This window comes from Sarcophilus harrisii, chromosome 1 (genome assembly GCF_902635505.1).
Source record: "Sarcophilus harrisii chromosome 1, mSarHar1.11, whole genome shotgun sequence".
Lineage (NCBI taxonomy): Eukaryota > Metazoa > Chordata > Mammalia > Dasyuromorphia > Dasyuridae > Sarcophilus > Sarcophilus harrisii.
Window position 1 is genome coordinate 534,459,249 of NC_045426.1, and position 24,056 is coordinate 534,483,304.

A 24,056-nucleotide genomic window follows, 5' to 3' on the forward strand; every position below is an offset into this window, starting at 1 on the left:
CATTATGATGTGGAAATGATAACTGTACTTATATCCTCAGCACTTAACACAATGTTTTACTCATAGTAAGCACTTATGATATGATTCATTCATTCATTCAGACTGCTATGAGTTGCAGGATATGGAAGTGCCATTATCTCGACAATTAGATGACATGACTAGTGGTATCTAGGAATCATAATAAATATTCAGTGAAAAAGCAGCATGATCAACAAGAAAGGTACTGGTATGAAAAGAAGTACTAGAATCAAAAGATTCTTGCTTGGGCAAAACATACTAGAAAAGTTTTCTTAAATAATGAGATAAAGTTGGGATAGGGGAGTAAGAGAAAAGGCTAAATATATGAATTGCCACACTTAGTTATTCTGCACAATAGCTTCAAAAGTTGGAAGCAAGTCAAATCTGTTTCCCAACAGATATCTGTGGGATTTAGCCATAAGAAATGGAGTCACTCATGTCTGCTTGCCTTGAAATGGAACTATATCACAGATTTTGCAAATATAGACATCCAGATTCCTCAAACATATGCAATAAGGAACTTGGTGTGGTGGGAAGGGGACTTAATTTGTCTCTCTCAGAAATTAAGTTTGCATGCTACTGCAACTAATTATTAAATAATATATTAATACAGAAATTAATATAACAAATAATACTATAAATGAACTAAATTACCTTGAACAAATCACCTACAAGCTCTCTGTCCTTTAGTTTCTTCATTAGTAAAATGAAAGCATTGTACCAGATAATCTCTAAAGTCACTTTCAGCTCTAAATTATATGACTATATACCACATATTTAACCTTATTTACATTTACTTAAGTAAATAAGTAACCTTCTTTACATTACAACTGTAATAGAAACATATTAAACAATAAAGAACAATTTATTTGTCTTAGATAGGAGATAAGTTACACTTGGATTCAACAAATATCTATTAAGCACTTACTAAATGTAAGGAATGCTACTTGGAATTCAAGGAAAAATAAAATAGTACCTGCCCTCAAGGAGTTTACATTCTATGAGAAATGTAAGAGTTGGAGAATCATGAAATAAAGGGGATATTAAACATATTCTGGAAATATTTGAGAAAGGATATTTTTGGCTAAAGTACATCTAAGCTGGATCTTGGAGAATCATGAAAAAAAGAAATAAAGAGGGAGACCAGTAACATATGGACAAGAAGAGATGGCATGTCAGTTTTGAGGAATCTAGGCTCAACCTTAACTAGGGTTTACCTAAAGAAAGAGAATTAGTCAGCATTTACTTAGTCCCTTAAGGTTTTCAAAGTACTTTACAAATATTATCTCAGCTTATTCTTACAAATGACCAGGGAGGTAGGCATTATGATTATTTATTTTAGAGATGAGGATATGCAACTGGGGGCTCCCATATTCTCCTACATGTTTAGATCTTTCTGAGTTGTTAAAGCACTTTTAGTTGGGATCACTGGAGAAAGCTCGTCCTACTCTTTCATTTAGCAGATGAGGAAACTGAGGCACTGAGGGAATAAATGATTTGCTCAAGATCACACAGGTAGTAACTATCAGAGGAAGGATTTGGACCTACACTTCTCATTCCAGAGCCTTTACTTTTTCAGCATAACTTGATAATCAGAATGTTTATGGGTTAAATTATAGGTCTCAGGGAACTTTTTTAAAGTTGAGAAGCCTGAAAAAACCATAACCCCATTTAAAAATCTCTTAGGTAATCTTGGGGTTTCCAGCAGGCTTTGTTGCACTGATATCCCGTCTGCATATTTCCCAGGGATGAATATGCACCGCTTAACATCAAAGGATTTTTAGAGTGAGATGAGACCACAGTTTACTCACAGTGAAACTGAAACTTACTTGGTGAAATGAGTTTCTCCCCCAAGGTCACACAGTTAGCAGGTGACAGAATTCAGATTCGAAACCAGACGCTTGAAGCCTAAATGCGGGTCTTCCCACTTGTTTTAGCAAGACTTGCTCACAGTTGCTTATTCGTGCTTATTCTTTCTCTGTGTCTCTGTGTCTGTCTCTCTGTGTGTGTCTCTGTCTCTCTGTCTCTGTCTCTCTCTTTCCCCCTCGCGCCCACCCTCCCTCCTCCGGGTGATTTTTGTTTCTTTAGGCACCCTTCTATGCCTAAGAAGAAACACTTTTCCCATCAGATCAAAGTAACCGGCAGATATTGGCAAACAAATTAATCGCGGACGCCCATCCTCCGCCGCCCCCTCCCTCTCCTAAGCGGACACCTCCAGCTCTCCGCCGCCCCCTCCCATCTCTCTCCTCCGCACGCCCCAGCAAATCTACTTCAAACGCTGCTCCGATCCCATTAATCATGCTCCTTAACCTCCAGTTCACGCGTGGGGGAGCACGGCCTAGCGAAGGAGTTTTTATGAGGATTCCTACGGGGGCAGGGAGAAAGCGCAGGGAATTGCCACCCCCTCCCCAGGCTTTTACACCTCACTGCGCTCTGGAGATTTTTCGCGCCCCCGTCCAGAGACGAGGCACTGGGTTCCGACTGCAACAGTCAAGGCTGCTTTCTCTGCTTCAGCTCCTCGTCCGAGTCCTAAGACCACCAGGGCAGCGCCACCTACCGCCCAGCCGGCGCCTGGGAAGCGGCATACTACCCAATAAGGTCTTGCCGGTACTCCTGCACGATTTTCTTTTTTAGCTTCCCGGGCTCCTCCGCCCCAGTGCCGCAGGTAAGAAGATGGGGTGCTGGGGGAAGCATCTTGGGGTGGGGGCTATGGGAGAGAATGTGGGTATGGAAGTTTACACCTGAACGGCACAGGATACAGCAGTCACGACGATCTCGGCCATGCAAGGGTGTGGGTTTGGGTTTTGTTTTGTTTTTCCATTCCAGTAGTCCCAAAGTTGGACGAGAAGCTAAAAAAGAATCAACTTTGCTTTGGGAGCCGAATAGATCATTGCACGAGGAGGGTGTACATTTCTTTATCCCTCATAAAGCAATGGGATGCTAAGGGCTTGGGGATGATGGTCAGCCAACGACCTGGACTCTACAGAGTCAGCTCCCGGCGGCGGTTAGCCTCTTTGGTCGCGGGAAAGTGAAGCCTTTTGCATCTGGAGTTAGCTGCCAGACTCGAGGCACTCATTTTCCTTCGAGAGGAGGTGACAGCGGCCGTGGAGCCGTATCTCTGCAGCGGCTGGAGAGGAGTTGCACCGCGTGGTGCAGAGAGCGGGGTGCGGAGGGCGTGGTTCGAGGGCTCTGCAGCCCCACAACGCCTGTGTGCTTTGGGGAAAGGGGCTAGAAGAAGGGGTCGGGAGTAGCCGAGGTGCAAAGGAAAGGGATGGAGCGCCACTATTGGGGCCCTGCAACTGAGGGATAAACGAGAAGAGAAGAATGAGGCACTTGAGTAAGTATGAGCATCTGGGGAGGGGGCCATTTACAGATGCCAGAAATGGGGAAGTGTGTGTGTGTGTGTGTGTGTGTGTGTGTGTGTGTGCGCGCGCGCGCGGACGCGCGTCATAGTGGGTGTGTTTGGGTGTGTGTTGTGTGTACGGATAATTAGGATTTGGGGGTGGGGGCTTGTCACTAAAACTGGGAGAAACGGAGCGCGGCTGAAGCTCTCCTTGCACCTAGCAGTTCTGGAAGTATTGCACATAAGCCCCTGGGGGTAGGGGGAGGTCGGAACAGAACTGTTCATCTCCTGCCGGGTGCCCCAGCGTGTTACGATCTGGGAGTGGGACCGTGGGGACCCGAAAAATGCTTAGTATGTGTGTGCCTCCCTTGATAGGAAGGCGACTTGTACCCAGGAGAGCCACTGCCTAGATCTCCCTAGCTTCTGGAGGGAGGAGCTGGAAGAGAGGGTAGGAGGCGGAGGCGGTGAGGGGGCTGTGGGTGGCACTGCTACAGCTACTGTAGGTGACATGCACGTGTGCGCGCGGCCAGAGCTGGGCTTGTTCCCGAACACAGCTTCTGAGTGTATCCCAATTCTGGGAACTGGAAAGTGTGATCCGATCTGGAGGGCGCGGGGTTTTCGGAGGCAAGCGCGCGGGTGCTGAATTAGAATGCCTTTTGGAGCAAGGGATAAGAAAAAAGAAAAAAAAAACACCTCGTAATTTAAGGTACTTTGGGGGAGAAGGAAGAGTTGAGGAGACACAGAAGAAGGACCGAATCTTTTTTAAATGCCCCGAAGTGAAGGCTGCGGGGGCGGTTTTGCAAGCTTTTCCTGCGGCTATTTCTGACTGGGGCGTGGGGGCGGGTGCGGGGGGTGGGTACTAGGGAGGGGGAAAACCCGCTCAGAATCGGTGCAGTTAAAAGTTTTAAGTTGGAAACCGAGATCGGCCTCTAATCTGCATCTCTTATTGCCGCTGAAAGCGAGATACAGGTACTCTCCGCTTTTTTTTTTTTTTAATTCCGCTATTCGGGACTGTATCTGCTACAGTTGCTTGGTTGGGGGGAGAGAAGCAGTTTGATTTTTCTTTTTGGGAAGGGAGATGGCCTGAAGAGCTGGAGGTTAAGCAGGCCTTGCCCTAGTTCTCCCAAGGTGAATGAACCCTTTTTGGCTTCTTGGAGGGGCTCTGGACATAACCTGTGAGAGAAAAGATTCGGCCCTCCAAGTTGGGTTACTGGTAATAGGGTAAGCTTATAATACTACAGTAGACCTTGTTTTGGTACGGGCAACGTTGTCTCGAGACTGAAGGCAGCTTTCGAAGCTGCAATTTGTAGGCTACGGAGGAAGCAAAAAACATTTGGAGTGGAAGAGTTCCTTGTCCTCATCTAATGGGCATTTCCAATTTTAGAACTCTTTCTTTTTCTGGGGTTTAAAAGACCTCAAGAATGGGGTTAGAATTACTTAAATAGTGAGGCAGCATCATGTAGCCCGAGTTTCTTCCTTCTAAAATAAGTTTTTATTATTTTGTTGAGATCAACAGGAAACCCCCAAAAAGAATTTGTAGTCTAAACCAAAATTCAATGAAACTAAACTAGTTCTTTGCTAGAAAGACGTAAAAGTTTTGTTAGCCCATTTTGCATGTGTGTGTTTTCATAGGACGTTGAAATTGTCATTTTATCATTTCTTACTTCTGGATTTTATCAAGGAAACAGTTTGCAAAGCTTGCAGTTGTTTTGGCTTTGGTGTTTCCTTCCAGAGTAGATGATCTACCCTTTTCCTACCTTTGTAGAGGAGTGTTCATCATGAGAGATTGTTTAAGAACTCCACTTCAAGAATTCTAGTTTGTAATTTAGAGTCTCTGTATTGATGCTCAGTGATGCAAAATGAGAAGAATGGTCTTTTAGAGCCATGGAAATTAAAAAAAAAAAATATATATATATATATATATATTGTCATACTCTTGTTTGTGATGCCTACAGAAGTTTACTATCTTCTATATATTTTCATTTAAGTGATCAATGGGTCAGAGTGGTTACTTCCACCATTGAAAATCATAGACATCTACAACTCATTTCTATCCTCCAACTACCAACTTGATGATGAGGCCCCCTAAATAATTCTGATGGTCTTTAACCAGTAGATTTACAAGTCATCATAAGAACTTTGCTCAGAGTCATACTACTTTGATAAAACCTGCTAGAAATTGTGCTTTGCAGATATAGCCTTTGAAAATAATAATAAAAATAATAAATTATTTTAATTTGTAATTTGGTCTGGACTTGTGATTTCACACATATAGCAAATTCTTAATGTAGAAACTACTTCCCCTAATGTAGATCAGCAGCTTCCCTCATTGATTACTATGTATATTCTTGAGCAGTGCTTATTTTTGGTATTTTTACTGTTCTTTTTAGCCCAGTTTTTTTTAACATGGTGCCTAACCCTTGATAACCATTTAGTAAATGATTGTTGATTAAGTTGTTCTTTCTATTCCTAGAATCAAATACCAGCTCTGATAAAGCCTCATAATATGACTTCAGTAAAGGAGCTCATGTATTCAGACATCTTTAAATAGGACTTCATAGAAGAGGCCAGGAAAAAAACAATTAAAAGAAACCATATTTGCTTCCATTTCTGATAATTATACTAATTTATGAAAAATTAAAAGATGACTGATTTAACATCATAACAATTATAATTGAAATCTGCAAACTTCAAGGATTAACTTTGTTATTGAAAACCAGTTACTTCTCATCTGATAAGTTGTCGATAATAATTCATATGTGTATATTGCATCAAGATATAAAGTATTTTTTCACAACTTGTGAGGTAGTTAGTACAAATGGTATTATCCCCATTTTAAAGATAAAAAAAAAACAAAAAAAAAAACCCAGGCTAACTAAAATAAAAATTAAGGTCTTCTGAGTTTAAGGTTTTTCCCCTCAACAGTGCAACCTTAATCATGTGATTCTAGTTTAAATGGAAAATGTTCTAAAGTCAATGGGAGGGGATAATGGGAAGAAGCTAGAGTCAGGCCATTGAACAATGTCTCTACAAGGTACTTCCCTTTCTTTCTCTCTATAGCCAAATACAGCCAAGGAATCTCTATATTGCAAGGTGGAAGAGGGTCTGGGGAGCTTTTTAAGAAAAAGATCAAAAGGATCTTTTGTTACATTCTTGTTTACTAAATTTAACATAATTATCAGTGGACATTTATGGAAAACTTTTCCAGTTTTCTGGAATAACACAATTTGTCTCACACCTGTCTCTTTTTTCCTCTTCCTGCCACTTAATCATTACCATTGCAATAGCATCTTTTGCTCTGACTCCTATCTCCAATCTACTCTTCATACTATTGTCAAATAAAAAAAAAAAAGACCTAGGATAGAGGCCTGGAATACATTCATCTTATAAATCATCAGAGTAGGACTTAGGGTGAGGAATATTTAGTAACGTGTTCAATAATTATTTGGTGTTGGCTTCAATCACTACATTTCTAGCTTGAAACTTTCTTGGGGTTTCTGTTTTTTAAGCTATGTAATTGGCTTTGAATGGATTAAAAGCCTTTTTTTTAAGTATACAGTTACTATATGTCATGCACTGTGCTATGTACTGAGGATATACATAGAAAAAGTAGCAATCTTTGAGATGTGAGGATTGTACTGTGGGAGCTTATAGTGTATTTGGGAAGACACTACATGAAGGTAAGAAGGTGCTGTTATAGGGTGAATGGCTAGACATAGAATCTTTTGGATGTCTCACAGGAATGGCTTACTCACATTAGAAAGGGAGGAAGAGATGATAGTCTTAAGAGATCGGAGTTTCTTTTAGTCAGACCAAGACCTGGTAAAGACCTTAGCTTAAAAGGGCCAAAGTCTCTGACTGCATCCAGGGCCATCCCCAGCTATCCTGCTATATATCTTGCTCCTGGACCCAGATGGCTCTGGAGGGGAAAGTGAGACAGATGATCTTACACAGCCTTCCCTCACTTAAATCCAATTCACTTGCATGTCATGGCATCATCTTCCTGATGTCATGGTCCTCTTCTAGAATGGACAAATAACTGTGTGTGTGTGTGTGTGTGTGTGTGTGTGTGTGTTTTGTGTGCTGTTGGTGAACCCTATTAGAATATTAACTTGAGAGTAGAGATTGTTTCATTCTTTGAACTTGGATTTCTCAGTGTCTGGCTTAATAAATGATATTATTAATATTACTATCAATATTAATAAGATTAAATAGGTGCTTAATAAATGTTGAGAAAAATGCAATCACTTTATATCATTTGAGCCCTACCACAATCCCAGGAGGGAGGTAGCTCTGATACTGTGCAGAATCATTTTACAGGTGAAGAAAAAGAGTCAGAGAGCTTAAAAGTGATTTTTTTTCAAGTCACTTTTATATATGTATAACTAGTATGTAATTATATATGATTATAACTAGTATATATGATATAACTAGATATCTAACATATATCTACAGTAGATATATAACATATAACTACATATGCTATAATTAGTAAATAGAAGTTAGTATTTAAACTCAGGTCTTCCCATTCCTAGTCCAATATACTTTTCAATCTGAACCTAATATTTTGATTATACCTAACAGGCTAAAATTGGTAGGTATTCTAGTTACACCTTAATTTTCTGATTTTTAGATTTCCTTTTTTTAAAAGGTAGTCCCTGAAGACTAGTTTATATCCTGTGATTACCTCTAAAAGATTGTGGATGTCAGCTGTGTTTCAGAACTTTTATTTTTATTCTCGTGTTCAACTTGGTATCTGCTATAAGTTTGATGGTGGAAAAATTTCATTGAAATTTCTGCGCTCTGCTCTTTCCCTTTTCTCCTCTACCTTTTTTAAAAGCTCTTTTGTGAGTTTATATATAGGCTCTGCATGTGGCCTGTCACTTTATTTTTAATGAATTCCTGTGGTGAGTCCTGAATAGCATGGTAAGTAGGAAATGAATTGATATATAACTGTTTTCATGGGAAATCATTTACTCAGCATGTAGTGCCCCGACTGTGTACTGTTAAAGAAAGAACATTTCCCCTCTCCTTTTGTTTTAAAAATTTGTCTGCATTTTCCAGCAATTTTACCAATATGGTAGCACTTTGTGTTGTTGGCACAAGGTCTTTAAAGCAGTCTTTGCTTCTTTGACAGATATTGAATGAAAAATGGCTGAAAGTCCTATGTGGGAGCAAGTTGGAGCAAGTTTTGTGCATCTCTATTATCGCCACTTTGATGCTGACAGGGTACAACTAAGTGCTCTATATGTAGGTATCAATTTGAATGTGATTAAACTCTTTTTTTTCCTTCTTCATTGTTGATCTCCTTGAGTGACAAAATTTATTTTGAGAATAATGGGCTTGGTGTACTTTAAAAACCGAGAGAAAATTCTTTTTGGAAAGTAACAATTTAAAGATAAATGTATATATGAACAGAGAACTTTTCCTCCTAAATTATATGACCCTTAATTTTTGGGTCCAATGCTTACATTTGCTATTCTACAGCAAAATTATTTACATGTGTTTCACTTTTTCCACTTTCTAATTGAGAGTGGGATGAATGGAGTAGGGGACACTTATAGAAAATGAGAAGAAGGGAATTCATTATTTTAGATGTTCTCAGCAAATGAATAATAAAGTCTGATATTAAGTATTTGTTCTGGGTAATTGGAATGCAAAAATATGATAATTATTTTGTGAGTACAGTAAGGGATTAATTGATTTTTATTTTTCAAGTTTTTAGCTTGTTGGAAGCTGTCTATTTCTGGCAAATATCTGTACACAGGTATTGAGGGAAATGTAAATAGGAAATATATGGGGTTTATGTTCTCCCACCCTCAGCACTCATAGGGTTCTTATACTTATATACTTATGGATGATTAACAGCCATTTTCTTAAGGAAATATTTAATAGAGACCTGCCAAGTAGCCCCTCTCCCCACATTTATTCCCTACAGCCAAATACTGGTATTGAGGGAGTTATCCCCTAGCTAAATGAAAAGCTAAGAAGGGAAATAAAGTCCTTAAAACTTAATATCTTCTTAAGCCTATTTCTTCCTTTTTTCCCATTTAAATTAAATTTTATATTCATACATATATATTTTCAAATAAAATAGGTACAGATTATATCTTAATCTCTGAATTCATCATTTCTCTCAAAAGGTGGGTGACATATTTCATTCATCTTGAGTACTCTAGAATTATAGTTGATAATTGTGTTGATTGGAGTTTATAAGAAAACATAACTTTGTAAAGACAAAATTGTTGTATTACAACATTACTTACAGTATTACTACTAAAGTATTCATTGTTCTGCCAGCTTTGTTTACTTTACTCTGCATCAGTTCATACAAGTTTTCTCTGATTTCATCTAAAAAAAATTTTTTTAAACTATCCCTTCCATTATTTCTTGTAGCAAAATACTATACATCTATTATAACTTGTTAAAGAGAGATCCCTCAATGTCCAATCCTTTTTTTCCCCCTGAGGCAATGGGTATTAAGTGATTTAACTAAGGTCACATAGCTAGGAAGTATTAAGTGTCTGAGGCCAGATTTGAACTCAGGTCCTCCTGACTTCAGGGCTGGTGGTCTATCCACTGCACCACCTAGCTGCCCCTCAATGTCCAATTCTTTACCACCAAACACACATGGAAAAAAAAAAAAGAGCTATTATAAAGATTTTTGTACACATAGATCCTTTCTCTTTTTTATCTTTTTGGGATATAGACTTCTAAGTGCTATTGCTGTGTCAAAGGGTATATATAATTTAGTAGTTTGGGGAACAGAGTCCCAAATGACTTTGTAGAATGGCTAGCAATGTTCATAGCTCAATCAAATTTTCCATTTTGATCAACTTTATAAATATAATGAGTGAGCTTCTCCTTTTAATGTTTAATTATAGCTTGCTAATGAGAGGCAGATTGGTTTTCCTCATTCCATTATCTTGATGATTAAATAAAACAAAACACTTAATATGGTTTTGAAATCCAGTTTCTTTTTTTGGCCTTTTATATTTTCTATTATTCCTGTCACTTCTCTTCCTGTTATTTAATAATTGATTTCAAGTCTACCATAAACATTTTGAATAGTTAACTTATACATATCTATGTATATATAAATATATATCCATGACTAAGTAATAACTTCCTTGTAGTTTTTAAAGATTATGAAAACTTTAATACATTATCTCAGTTAAAATAAAAGGCATGTGAAATGGACAAGTGTTATTAATCATAAGTCCACAGTAGGGAAACAAAAGCTCAAAAAGGTGAATTTGTCCAAATTCATATAGCTAGAGAGTGGAAGAGCTTGAATGTGATGCTAGTCACTAGGATGCTTAGTCCTTTTAACTCAACCCAGAGTTCATTTCAATAATTGTCAACTAACATTTATTAGACACTATGTGCTAAATACTAGGGATATAAAGAAAAATAAAAAGCAATCCTTCCTTGCATTGTAAAGAGACTAGGTCCTGAAGAGCTTTAAAAGCTATACAGAGGAATTTATGTTTGATCCTAGAGATAATAGCAAATCACTGGCGTTTATTGCATAAGAAAGCAATATTTTTTAATTTATATTTTTAGGAAGATCATTGTAACAGCTGATTGAATGGAATGGGGAGATTCATGAAACAGAGAGAAAAAGAAGCTAAATTGTAATAATCCAGTGATGAGTATCTGGGCTAAAATAAGATCATTAGTAAATTTGGAGACAGAAATTTTGGTTGAATGATGAAGTCAGAGGTCAGATTGCAAAGAGTAAAGAAGAGAATGAGAGGAAGAGAAGTGGAGGCACCTTTTGTATACAGTGTTCCAAGGAGGTTAACTAGGAAAGGAGGAGAGGTACAGGACAAAAGCTAATGGGAATGGACAGATCAAATAAGAATTTTTTAAGGATAGAGGCAATGTAGGCATATTCATAGGCATTAAGGAAGCAACTAGTAAGTGAACAGGGAATGACAAAAGATTTATGAATAGGGATTGTAGAACAGGCAATATACCAGAGATGGGATGGAATGAGATCACTTGCACATGATACACTTGATTATATACTTGATAAGAAGTTAAATGACTTGACCAAGATCACACTGCTGAGGAAGTAGGAGATACCTGATTTGAACTCAGCAGATCTGAACAATCTGCTATGCAGAGTTTGATAGTGAATTGATTTAGAGAGATTGGTAAAGATTGCTTTACCTCACCAATGTGAGGACTCAGGTGAGATTGTATAACATAAATTCATAGTGGATCCAGTCAACTTCATTCAGTAAATCTTGTGTGAGGGCAAAGCAGTGGATGGTGGGAGCCATTCAAGGCTAAGACAGGGAAGGGCAAGATCTTTGAAAAAATAAAAGCAACAAGGGACTCAAGAGGAAAGTGGTTTACCAAAGGGTCAAGCTGAGGAAGGGAAGAGACTAAGCAATGCAAGAGTGAAGAGCTGAGAAAACTGAAGTACATAGAAATTGGAGATGGTGTGAGAAAGATGAAGTCAGTTAGGACTTGCAAGGCAAAATGAGAAGTAGAATGACAATAGATTATGAGCAGATAAAGGAATTTTAGAGTTCATGAAGATGGATAAAGAGCAGTTGGGGTGATGGCAAAAAGCTGTGGTAAACTTGAATAAGTTATGAGAATTGAAGAAGTTAAAGCATTTGAGCATATTTGGTAAGTATGATGAAATCCCTTAGTGTGAGGGCAGGAGTGGGGGAGAAGAGAAGACTGTGAGCTAGGCACTAAACTCAAGAAGGAAGGAAAAAGAATTTCCGGAAGTGTGTAGATAGATGACAGATTCAAGAATCTTGATTAAATAATAAATATGGATTGAATGAAGCTCATAGAAGCAGAGATTACTGAGTTATGGTGCTAGAGGAGAAACACAAAAATGGTTGTAGGGAAGAAAGAATAATATAACTTTCTCAGCATGATCGAAGTCAGTTGGGAGGTTTCAGTGAAAGCACAACCAGTTATGGAAAAGGAAGCCAGGGAATTTTTGTCCAGGGGTGAAGGGGAGGGGGAGAAGTGGGTAGACAGGTCTCAGTAATAAGATGGAAGGAGTAAGAAAGGAAAAAATACTTAAGATGAAATCCAGTTGTACTCATAAGCAGGCATTCCAGAATGCAACTTGCATTGCAGATGGGTATTTTTGGAGTGGAATATTAGGAGATTTAGGTCAAAGGGAATAAAATAGGCAATAGTTTTGGGGGAGTGAGTAGGAGAACAGGGTTTGAACAATAGCAACCAGATTCTTGATCACTGGTATGGAATGAATAGATCAAAGGAGAAGTATAAAAATTATTGAGGAACAAGTTCAAGTAAGTTGGCATTGTTAACTGGGATTCAGTCTCTGACAACTGACAGCTGGATGGGCTGGAAATCAGGAAATAGGTAGGGCTGCAAAGAAAAAAGAAGAGGAAAAAAAAGAAGAAAGAAAGGAAGAGCAGAAGGTGGCCAGGCAGAGGCAAGGCAAGCCTTTTGGAGCTGCAGGTTGCTAGTGAGGGTGTTGGCCTGAAGGTCATCTTGTCTTGTTTCTTCTGTGGGTAAAGATAAAAAAAAGTGAAGATGGTGTTGGCAGGAAGAGCCAAGTGGTAAAATATCTATAAAGTTTCATAGTTGTCAGTATATGACATCAAAAGATTGCAGCTATTGTCATATTTTCACTGCTTCTGTATTCCTTTAGCCTGTTTCAATGGAGTTACCTCCTTTACCATCTAAATTGAATGAAAAAAATTGCTCTTTTCTTTAGAAAAGAAACCACATTTTGTGTTCTATGCAGCTATATGACATTCTGTGGTAAAGGGAAGTATCAAAGGTAACACAGAATGCATTTGGTGCAGAATGTGCCAGTTTACCTGCTGATTAGAGTATACAATGGTAATTATACTGATGTGATCATCTGTTCCCAATATGTCCTTGGAGTATATTTCCTAATGCATTTCAGTGTTGTAGTTTTATTTTTACAGGATCTATGAGGAATAGATTGAGGCTATACCTTAAAATACATCTGGGGTGGGGGGGAAATTGGCATACAGGTATGTTAATAAACCTCCTACAGATGAAGTCATTAAGCAAATGAGCATTTGAAGTTTGTACCATCTGGGTCTTCCAAATGTTTCCCTTCTTTCAACCCTGCTTCTCTTCCCCAACCTCCCACAGATCTAAATAGACTGTACAATAACAATTCAGTGCAAGAATCATACTATCTATACTGGTTCTAGATGGGAAAAAATCTACTTCTGCCATTTTAAATTAAAAACTATTCATGAGGTACATAAATTTTCACATTTAAAAAATAAAAGTGACCCACAATTTCAATATTCATTGTCACATAACATATAACATTGTAGTTATATTATAAACATTTTGTTACTGCATCAGTTTAAAAATGCACATAATTGTTAGATTATACAGCATCAAACTACTCAGAAATTCACTTGTTTCTTCTCTTTTGAATATTCTGTACTTTTATTTGAAAGAGTAATTGTTCTTTTACCTTGATTAGTCCTGTTAGGATAAGTTAAGTTAGTATACACTAAAAATCCTGCCAATTGATATAACTGAAGAATTACCCCTTCTCATTGTATTTCCTGTGGCCAAACAAACTGTGTTTATTTACCATGGAAAATGCAAAAATTCAGAACTCTGATTGTATTTCCAGTTCATTTCATCTAAATATGGGTCTCATAAATAAATACAAATAGCTGCTTCTTTTTTTTTCTTTTTTTTTGCTGAGGCAATTGGGGTTGAGTGACTTGCCCAGGGTCACACAGCTAGGAAGTGTTAATCATCTGAGATCAGATTTGAACTCGGATCCTCCTGACTTTAGGGCTCATGCTCTACCTACTGTGCCACCTAATTGCCCCAAAATAACCCCTTCTTGCTCACCCTAATACAAAACAAAATCTTACATTTAAAAAAATCATTATTAATTATTACAGGAAATAATAAAATAAAATTCCCTTAAAAATATATATATATATATATGTTGCTTTTTAGCATTGTAGGTAGCCTCAATTAACCTCACAATAGATAGTCTCATTTTACAGCTAGAAAACTTGAAGGGTTTGTGTTGTGTTGATTTTTTTAAAAAGCAAGTCTTGAGGTAGGCAGAGAGAATGATTTTTACAAAAGCATTCTCAGGAAATTTACACTGAAATTTAGTGTATTAACAAGGCTTGATTTGTTGTTCCACTCATATAGAAATATCCACATGATAAGGAAGGAGAGTGCTATAGTAAGACTGTCAGACATTTATCTAAGGTCTTTTTGATTGCTTCTTCTGTATTCCAGGATACTTTTCTAGATTGTCAGGTTCAGAAACTTGATGTCATCAATTTCCTCAGGATGTGATCAGTCACTAAAGAATTGATTTCATAATGATCAAATTCATAAGAGACTCACAGCCAATTTACTCATGTCCATGAAGAACCAAAATATCCCCATGTAAGCACAAAATGTACTTGGGAAAGAGAATTAGTTCCAGAAAGTTGCTTGGTGAATATGAAATCAGAACAAAAAGAGTTGAGTGCTCTTAAAGGATATATTCGTCAAGGTATTGACTGCCAGTTTTCCACATTTGGTTATCAGACTTCATTTTTCTTGAATAGTGATGGATACACCCACTAACTTGACCTCCTGGCTGGACTATAGGATTACACTAATTTCCCTGAAAGAGCCAGTCTCTATTCTTGGTCTTTGCCCAATTTATCTTAAAACAATAAGAAAGATAAAAACAAAAACCTTTGGATTTTTTTTTTTAATGTCTATCTTGCTGAATCCTAGATCATGGATTTCTTTAACCTGGCTAAAATGAAAACCCACATACTTCCTCTTTATCTTTGATATTTTTATTTTTGTTCCCTCTGCTCATTATTTTTGAGTGTGATAGTGGTAACATATCAGAAACTAAATTTTTTTTTCATTTTTTTTTCTTATTACATGCACTACATATTCAGACAGAAGCTTCTTGTTTGTCATGGGAAGGAGAACAATTTCAAGGAAAATCAGCAATCATGGAAAAGATGCTGGTATGTGCATTGTGTACAGAATATAAGGGAAGTTGGGAGACAATTTTAATATACAGAGCATTGGACTTCAAGTCAGGAAACACATTTGTATTATGGATCTATTAATATAATACTCATGTGACTTTGAGGAAATATTAAATGTTACTATAACAGTGGTTTCTTAGCATTTAAAAGGGAAATTGTCTTCACTAAAATCCAGCTTAGAGTTCCAAGAATAGATGGCCAATGTAGTCAATTTTTGATATTGTTATTAGAGTGATAGATCAATGAAATGCTCTAGCAATAGTTTACCCAAATTTTAATAAAACATGAGAGTGTTTACAGATGAGCTTAGTTGATGCAACTATATGGATTTAAAATTGGTTGAATGAATGGATCAATGAGTATCTATTAATAAGTTCACTAAAATCTGCTTGAAAGGAGGTAGCCTTTCAAGATTTGTCCTTGATCCTATCAACATTTTTATTGATATGAAAAAAGACCTGGGAAAATGCTTATTAAAATTGTATATGACATGAACCTGAAAGAATTATGTGACTTTTAAATAGTTCAAAAGACAGTTTCTGGGTAATTTAATCATTAATAAGGCTAGCATGTTTATTAATAGAAAGAAGTTGATGATACTCTTAATTGCCAAAGACTGTCATGGTGGTGGACTCACAGTTTATATACTTCTGGAAGGGTGGGTGTTCCTGATGGTGGAAATCAATTTTGATTGATCAACAATAAATGAGAAAATGAATATTATAATGGGAGATAGGCTTTATTATTATGAGGGTCTTGGGCATACATGACTTGGATCATCCAAATGAGACATTAATTTCCACATCACCTGTCTGACAAAAGGGAGAGAATCCACATTTCCCCAGACCTGTCTGAAGAAATACAGTGAGCAGGAGTCCTCCCACTAGGCCAAACTTAGAATTTCTTTTACTGGCTGATTAGATCTTGACCTGGGCAAGTCTTTGCCCAAGATTTCCCATATTGGTTGATTTCTATGTGAGAATGTAGAAAAAAAGGAAAAATCTTGGTCTGAATGCAATAATTAGTTATTAATACAAAAGAGAAATAATCATTTCTCTCAATAGTTGGCACATTAGATGATAAAAATCAAGATTTAAAAAAATCTCCACAAGCCAAAGTGATGGTTTGCTTCTAAGAATGTGAATTTATATATAGATAGATGCACTTGTAAATCCTACTTGAATTTAAAAAAAAATCAGCTTCACAAATAGAACATCATAGCTAAACAATATTGCCTGAAAAAGACTTGTGAGTTTTAAGTGAATTGCAAATTCTATATGATCCAACAGGGTGATATAAGAGCCAAAAAAGTTATTATGATCTTACTCTGTATTGAAATACATGTTTCCATGACATGGAAGTGATCATATTTAGAGGATTTTGTTCAGTTGTATGTTCCATATTTTTGGAAAAATGTTGGTCAGCTGGAATATATACATAAGAATGAAAACCGAGACCATATCCTATAAGAATTGGCTGAAGAAACTGGAAATGTTTAGCTTAGAGAAGAAAAGAGTTGAGGTTGGAAGGAATCGATAGATCTTCAAATACTTAAAGAATTATTCAGTTGTTTTAGTTGTGTTTGATTCTTTATGATACCATTTGGGGTTTTCTTAGCAAAGATATTGGAGTGATTTGCCACTCCATATTTAAAGATAGCTATCATATAGAAGTAAGTTTAAGATTAATAAGATTGGACCCAGAAAAGAGAGCTAGAAATTGAGTGAAAATTACAGAAATGCAAACTGGAATGTAAGGGAAACCTTTCCTCTATATTAGAGTGATCCCAAAGCAGAATGATCTTATCTCCAGAAGTACTCTGTAGAGTACTTCAAATTATGTTAGGAATGTTGTTTTGTCCCCATTTAGGTATGGTTAAATGACTTCAGAGTTCTTCCTACTCTACTTCTGCATTGTTACTTGTACTTACTGGATTTCATTGTTCTTATTTGTAAAATTTGGGTTTTAGATTAGAGAATTTCCCTTCTAGCTCTGAATCCTATGATTGTATAAGTAGAACAGTATAAATTAAACCTTCCTCTTCCTCCCCCCTCCAAGTGTTAAACTGTTAAAGATATAGAAATAGTTAAAGAAATAGTTAAAGATAGCAGATATAATTTTCATGTAACCAGAAAAGAACCAGTATATTTAAAAGCATTCCAATGTGTGAATTGCTGTATTTTGTCCATGGCCACAGTAGATTAATTTAATAAGTGATACTTTAAAAATTATCAAAAAAGATTCAATGAAGTATTTTATATTAGAGTTTTATTTGTAGAGAATATAATTGGAAGAGAACTATTATTAGATGAAATATAAAACATATTCTTGACAGATTGATTTATCACTACCAGCATCTTCTTGAGAAGAATAAAAAAATTTTTAGACTGAGTTCAATCCCAGTTCAACCAAAATATATGCCCCCCCCCCCCCGAACTGGCGCATATATATTATATTTAGGTAGTCTCAGTTCCCATATTATTTACATTATAAATATATTTGATTGAGATGAGAGTGTAATTTTATGGAGGAGAGGAACTGTTTATACCTATGGAAAATACTAGTCACTACAGGGGGGTCCACAGGTACTATGGGTAACAGATAATTGTTGTTCTGCTGTTGCTATTTCTTTCTCCAACTTATTTTACAGATGAGGAAACTGAGGCAAACAGGATTAGCTGTCACTTGCCCAGGGTCACACTGCTAGCAGACCCAGAACTCTATCCATTGTACACTTACCTACCATTAAATAATAGGTAAACTATGGTTTATTTATTTTAAGTATACAGAAAATATCTCCCCTATATAGTTATTACAAGTTTGTTTTCTATTTTTTCTATCTCAGTTAAGTATCGAGTTCAATAATTGCTAAGGAAGTCAACCAATGTGCAGAATAATATAATATGAGTTTTTAATCTACAAAGGCTCCCTGGTCATTTTCAGCCTACATTGCCCTTTTCCAAATTCCTAGACCACTTGTTAGTAACACTCATTTGTTTAATTTTCTATTGTTGTTTTACCTTTTATACCTTTGCTATCCTTCACAAGGATGTTTGGTTAATGAAAGGAGCTGATCCTGGATCTTTGAAGGCTACAAAGTGGAGTGCAAGCTTTAATTATTTCTACTTAGCTGCAAGGGTTTTACATAAAGTCCTAGCAATATTATAACTGTTTTAGATAAAAAGCCTAGAACCATCACCAAGAAAGTAGCCACAGGGTTCTGATTTCTTTGGTTACAGTGATCCATGAAATGAAGAAAAATACAAAATGACCCTAAGCACTCTTTCAATTCTGCTGTGATGGGACCATAAGATGCTAATACACACACACACACACACACACACACACACACACACACGACTAGAAGCAGAAACTTAACTGTTGAGACTCTAAAAGGATGATTTTTGTCTAGTGACTAAGTGGACATGCTGTCCACCCTATCAGAATCATTTTATTAAAATTTTTATTAAAATTAATCTATGAGAGTAATTTTATCCTACCTAACTTGACAAATCCAGAAGGCAGAAGGAAATAGTAGTTAAATTGAAAGATGGATCACAAATTCTCCTTGGAAGGACAAGACAGTTTTTCTTTGGTCACTGTTGTTCACCCTTAATTTCAGTGCTTATTATCATTATTTTCAGTGACCAACACAAAAATAATCATATCTCATATGCTTACATTTGTTGCACAGGGTAAAGAAGTGCAAAAATGCTACAAAAATTCCAAATTAAGTCCACATTTACTATAATATTCAGTGATCCTAGTGTAAAGGTGGGAATGTGAGAATTTATAATGGACAATAAGTTTTAGGAGTAAGGACTGAGAAAAGACAAAGACTTATAGAACATTTAGAAACTTCACACCTGTATATCAGGAATATTTTTCTTCTAAGACAAGAATTGGGTCATGTGACCAACAAGATGAAGTACTAGATTAAAATTTTGTGTCAAAAATAAAGCAGCTTCCACTATCTCTGTGGTGTAGGAAACCGGGAGCTCAAAAGAAGGTTAAAAACTCCATGAACTAATGCCTTATTTTACTTCACTCAGACTTCTTCCATACCTCTACTAGCAGTAAGGTTATGCTATCCACCCAACCCACAGGCTTGCAACAAAATGCAATCCCACACTCTGGCCCTTCTCTTTCTTTCCAGTGCTCTGGAAATCCAAAATCCAAATTGTAGAAATTTGCTGAGGCTTCAACAGCCAGAGTCTTGGCAGCATTCTGTCCTGTAAAAGATCTTTTGTAGGGGAGCAGAAAAACAAAGAGAAGGAGGGCAGAACACATTTAGGCTTGAAATAGAACTCAACCCCATACCCTGATACCATTATCCTACTGTTGGGCTATCTAAGCTCTGAGTGACAGAAATTAGTACAAACTGCAATAATAGCAGCATGACAGTATTCTTCTATATTGCTGGATGGGAGAATTGTGCAACAGAGTAAAATAGGATACTTTAGGAAAAGGAAGAAAGAGGTTCTGGGTGGGGCTAAATAATCCTCTAAGAAGCCTGATAGAAAAAGCCCAGCATCTATCTGGGACCAGCCCTCAAAAGTTACTTGGAAAAAAGATCTAAACTGGTGAACTGGGAATTGTTTAGCATAAAAGTAGGCTGAGAAGCTTTGAGATCTATTCCTCAGGGAAAATCACCATAGAGGAGATTCCAAAAGTTAGCAAGAGGGGAAAATAGAGGAAAATGATTAAAAACAACAAATATTTCAGGAAGAAATTCTTTCTAGAACATAATATAGTTAAAAATAGTTATTTATTCAGAGAACACAAAAGGCACAGACCCAAATAGAGACAATGATAAGAATCTTAAATAATGAGTGAGATAAGAAACAAATCATAGAAACAATAATTAATGTGAAAGAAAATGATAATGTGAAACAACTTACTAAAATTTCTGAGATTCAGATAAAGCAGTCCTCAGGAGAGAAATCATATTTCTATAAACAAAATTAAAATTAACAAAATTAAACAAAATGTTTAAAAGTTTAATAAACTGAATATGCACTTTTTTAAAAGTTAGAAAACTTAACAAGTAAAAAACCTAAAATAAACAAAGAGAGAATAAAAATCATAGAAGTAGACAAAATGAAAATATAAAACCTCCATACAAATGTTAAATAAAACTAAAAATTGGTTATTGAAAAGACTAATAAAATTGATATAAACTGTTAGCTAATCTAATTTTAGAAGACAAGAACAGAAAATCAAACAAAAATGGAAAATGATCAAATGAAATCACATAAAACCAGAGGAAATGAAAAGAATAATCAGAATATATTGTATACAATATGCTAATAAAAAAGGACAAAAAATAGACTATCTTAAAAAATATAAAAATATCTATTAGATTATTAGAAGATAGAAGATTATTAGAAGAATATTATTAGATCTATTAGAACTATTAGAAGATCAGAAAAAGACTTTAAATGATCCAATCTCAGAAAAAGAACCAGAACTAGCTTTAAAGTATCAGAGAAGGGAAGAACCTTCTAGTCTTGGTGGACTCAAAAGAGAATCTTATCAAACCCTAAAAGAACAATTAATATCCATATTTTGACACATTATTTTCAAAAATTGGAAAAGAAAAGCACCCTACAAAAATCATTTTTATAAGACAAATATGTTATCCTAATACCAAAACTAGAGGATAAAACATAAAAGGAAAACTGAAGGACTATGTTATTTTTAAAATTTATTTATTTTTAATTCACATTGCTTTATGTATACACATAAAGAGAAAAATCAGAGCAAAACAAGGAAAACCATGGGAGAGAAAAAAAAAGAGGAAAAAAAAAAAAGAAGTGAACACAGCATGTGTTGATTTACGTTCAGTTTCCATAGTTCTTTTTCTGGATGCAGAAGGCATTTTCAACCCATTGGGATTGCTTTGGATCACTAAACCACTGACTCTTCCATAGCTGATCATCGCACATTCTTACTGTTATTTTGTACAATATATTGCTGATTCTGCTTGTTTTGCATACTTTATTTGCAAACAGAAGGCCCTAGAATCTTTTCCAATAAATATAGGAGTAAAAATAAGGATACCTAAATTCCCTGCTCTTATTTGATATAGCACTAGAAATGCAAGTAATAATAGTTTTAAAAAAAAAAGGCATTAAAAAGGAAATAAAATGATTCTTGTTTGCTGATTTAATGAAGAAACACTTGGAAAATCTTAGGGAATCAGTAAAGATAGTAACTCGGACAATAACTTCAGCAAAGTTGCAGATTACAAAATAAAGCCTCAAAAGCCAACTACATTGTACTCATTTTGACAACATATATACTGAAATTGGAACAAAGAGAAGAATAACATTTCCCCTGAACAAGGATGACATGTAAATACATAAAGAATTCCATTTTTTAAATGTTGTTTAAAAGAAACATACTTGAAAGAGAAGGGCTTACAGAGTTAAAATAAGTTGGTACAGAAACTATTTTACTTCAATTAATTTTTTTTTTTTAAAAAGGCAGGGGTGACAATTATGTTTTCATACAAAGCAAAAACAAAACTAGACCTAATTTTTAAAAAAGAAAAAGAAATAAATTACATTTTGCTAAGAAGTACCATAGATGAATTAATATCAATTACATATATGGTATAGCATTTAGATTTCAGAAAAGAAAAGTTAAATGAGTTATAGGAAGAAATAGATAATAAAATTATAATAGTAGGGGACCTCAATTATCCCTTGTCAGACCTAGATCAATCTAACCATAAAATAGTCAAGAAGCTAAAGAGATAGTATTTTGGATATTCTAATCTTTTAGAGAATGTTGAATGAAAATAGAAGGGAATATACCTATTGCTCAGCTTTGCATAGCACCTTCATAATAATGTTATTTTTTAGGGCATAAAAATTTCATTAAAAATGCATACATGCAGTAATATTAAATGCATTTTTTTTACCATAATGAAATAAAAATAATATTCAGTGAAGGACCTGTGAAGCATAGATTATATAAATAACAGAATCCTGAAAAATGGAGAGAGAAGTCAATGAACAAAATATAGAAACAATCAATAATTTCATTAAAGATAATGACAATTAAAAATATACTGAAGTCTTGGGGGGAGGCAGGCAAGGCAGTACCTAGGGGAAATTTTATATTTCTAAAAATTTACATCAGTCAAAGAAAGAAAGAGCACATGAATAAATCAGGCATTAAACAACAAAAACCTAGAAAAGCAACAAGTTAAAAACCTCAATTAAATAAAATGGAAATCCTTACAAAAAGATTTTTAACACAATTGAAAGTAAAAAAAAAAAAAAAACAATAGATGAAATACTACAACTAGGAATTGGTTTTTAAAAAAACAAAAATAGATTAAACATTTGCTACTTTAAATTTTTTTAGAGTGAAAATAGCAGTATCAAAAATGAAAAAGGTGAGTTTATAACCAATGAAGATAAAATAGAAGCAATTATTAGGGACTGTTTTGTCCACTGATATGCCATTAAAACAATCTAAGTGAAATAGAAGAATATTTACAAAAATATAAATTATCCAAATGAAATACTTAATCCTGTTAGAAAAAAAAATTTGAACAAACCATAAATGAACTCCCGAAGGAAAGAAACCCAAGGACCAGATGGATTTATAACTAAATTCTACCATAAACTTAAAGAACAATTAATTTAAATGTTACACAAATTGTTTGGAAAAAAAAGGTAAAAAAAAGATACCACCAATTTCCTTTCATTACATAAATATGATTTAGATATATAAGCTATGAAGATTCAAAACTGAGAAAAAAATTATAGAACAATTTTCCTAATGAATATTGATGCAAAATTTTAAAGTAAAATACAAAAATTTTTGTACAAAGCCAATACTGCTAAAATCAGAAGAAAAACAGGATATTACGAAAAAATTCTTTATAACCTCTTTCTTGGATAAAAAGATCTCACTTCCAAAATATACAGGAGCCTGAGTCAAATTTTTAAGGGGCATTCTCCAATTTTAGGTGGTCAAGGGGTCAAATAGTTTTCAGAGGAAGATATCAAAGTTTCTAATAATAATATTAAAAAATATTCTGAATCACAATAATTAGAGAAATGCAAATTAAAGTAACTCTGAGATAGAAAAAAAGGAAAATGACAAATACTGGAGGGTATGTAGGAAAATAGGTCCAATATTACATTGCTGGTTGCTGGTGGAGCTGTGAACTAATATGTTTATTCTCTAAAGCAATTCCAAAGGAATATTAAACTCTACATATCCTTGATACATCATTACCACTCCTAGGTCTATATCTCCAAGGGATCAGAGAAAGAGGGAAAGGATCTCTCTCTATATATATAATGTCAGTTATTTTTGTGGTTTTAAAGAATTGGTTACTGAGGAAATGCCCATCAATTGGGGAATAGTTGAACAAGTTATGATTGTGATGAAATATTATGTTGCTTTAAGAAATGTTGAAGAGAATGGTTTCAGCAAAAAACTGAAGTGATGCAAAGTAAAGATAGAACCAGCTGGTTTACATAGTAACAGCAATATTATAAAATAATAATAATAATAATAACCAACTCTGAAAGACTTGGTAACTCTATCAAACAATTCTCCACAATTTCAAAAGACTCAAGAGGAAACAAACTATACACCTCAATATAGAGAACTGATGGGTTCTGAGTACAGATTGAAGC

The 24,056-nt window shown here is 35.3% G+C and overlaps 1 protein-coding gene and 1 non-coding gene across 5 annotated transcripts in view; both read left to right on the forward strand.

The window, feature by feature from the left end:
* Positions 1-2,599: 2,599 nt before the first annotated feature.
* The window catches only part of LOC100928175 (nuclear transport factor 2-like), a 35,556-nt gene continuing 14,099 nt past the window's right edge, over positions 2,600-24,056 (forward strand). Inside the window, exons 1-3 of one of the 4 annotated variants that reach the window (XM_031946761.1) lie at positions 2,600-2,683; positions 8,499-8,611; positions 15,295-15,366. In XM_031946761.1, the coding sequence (XP_031802621.1) occupies positions 8,513-8,611; positions 15,295-15,366 (171 nt within the window). In that variant the 5' untranslated portion in view covers positions 2,600-2,683; positions 8,499-8,512. Of the gene's footprint in view, positions 2,684-2,738; positions 3,356-3,895; positions 4,068-4,237; positions 4,331-8,498; positions 8,612-15,294; positions 15,367-24,056 lie in introns of those variants that run through there. The other 3 variants (XM_003760120.2, XM_031946763.1, XM_031946762.1) reach the window with 3 other exon arrangements.
* On the forward strand, positions 21,669-21,774 carry LOC111719093. Its single transcript, XR_002769382.1, has one exon. It is a non-coding gene; the product is annotated as a U6 spliceosomal RNA (small nuclear RNA).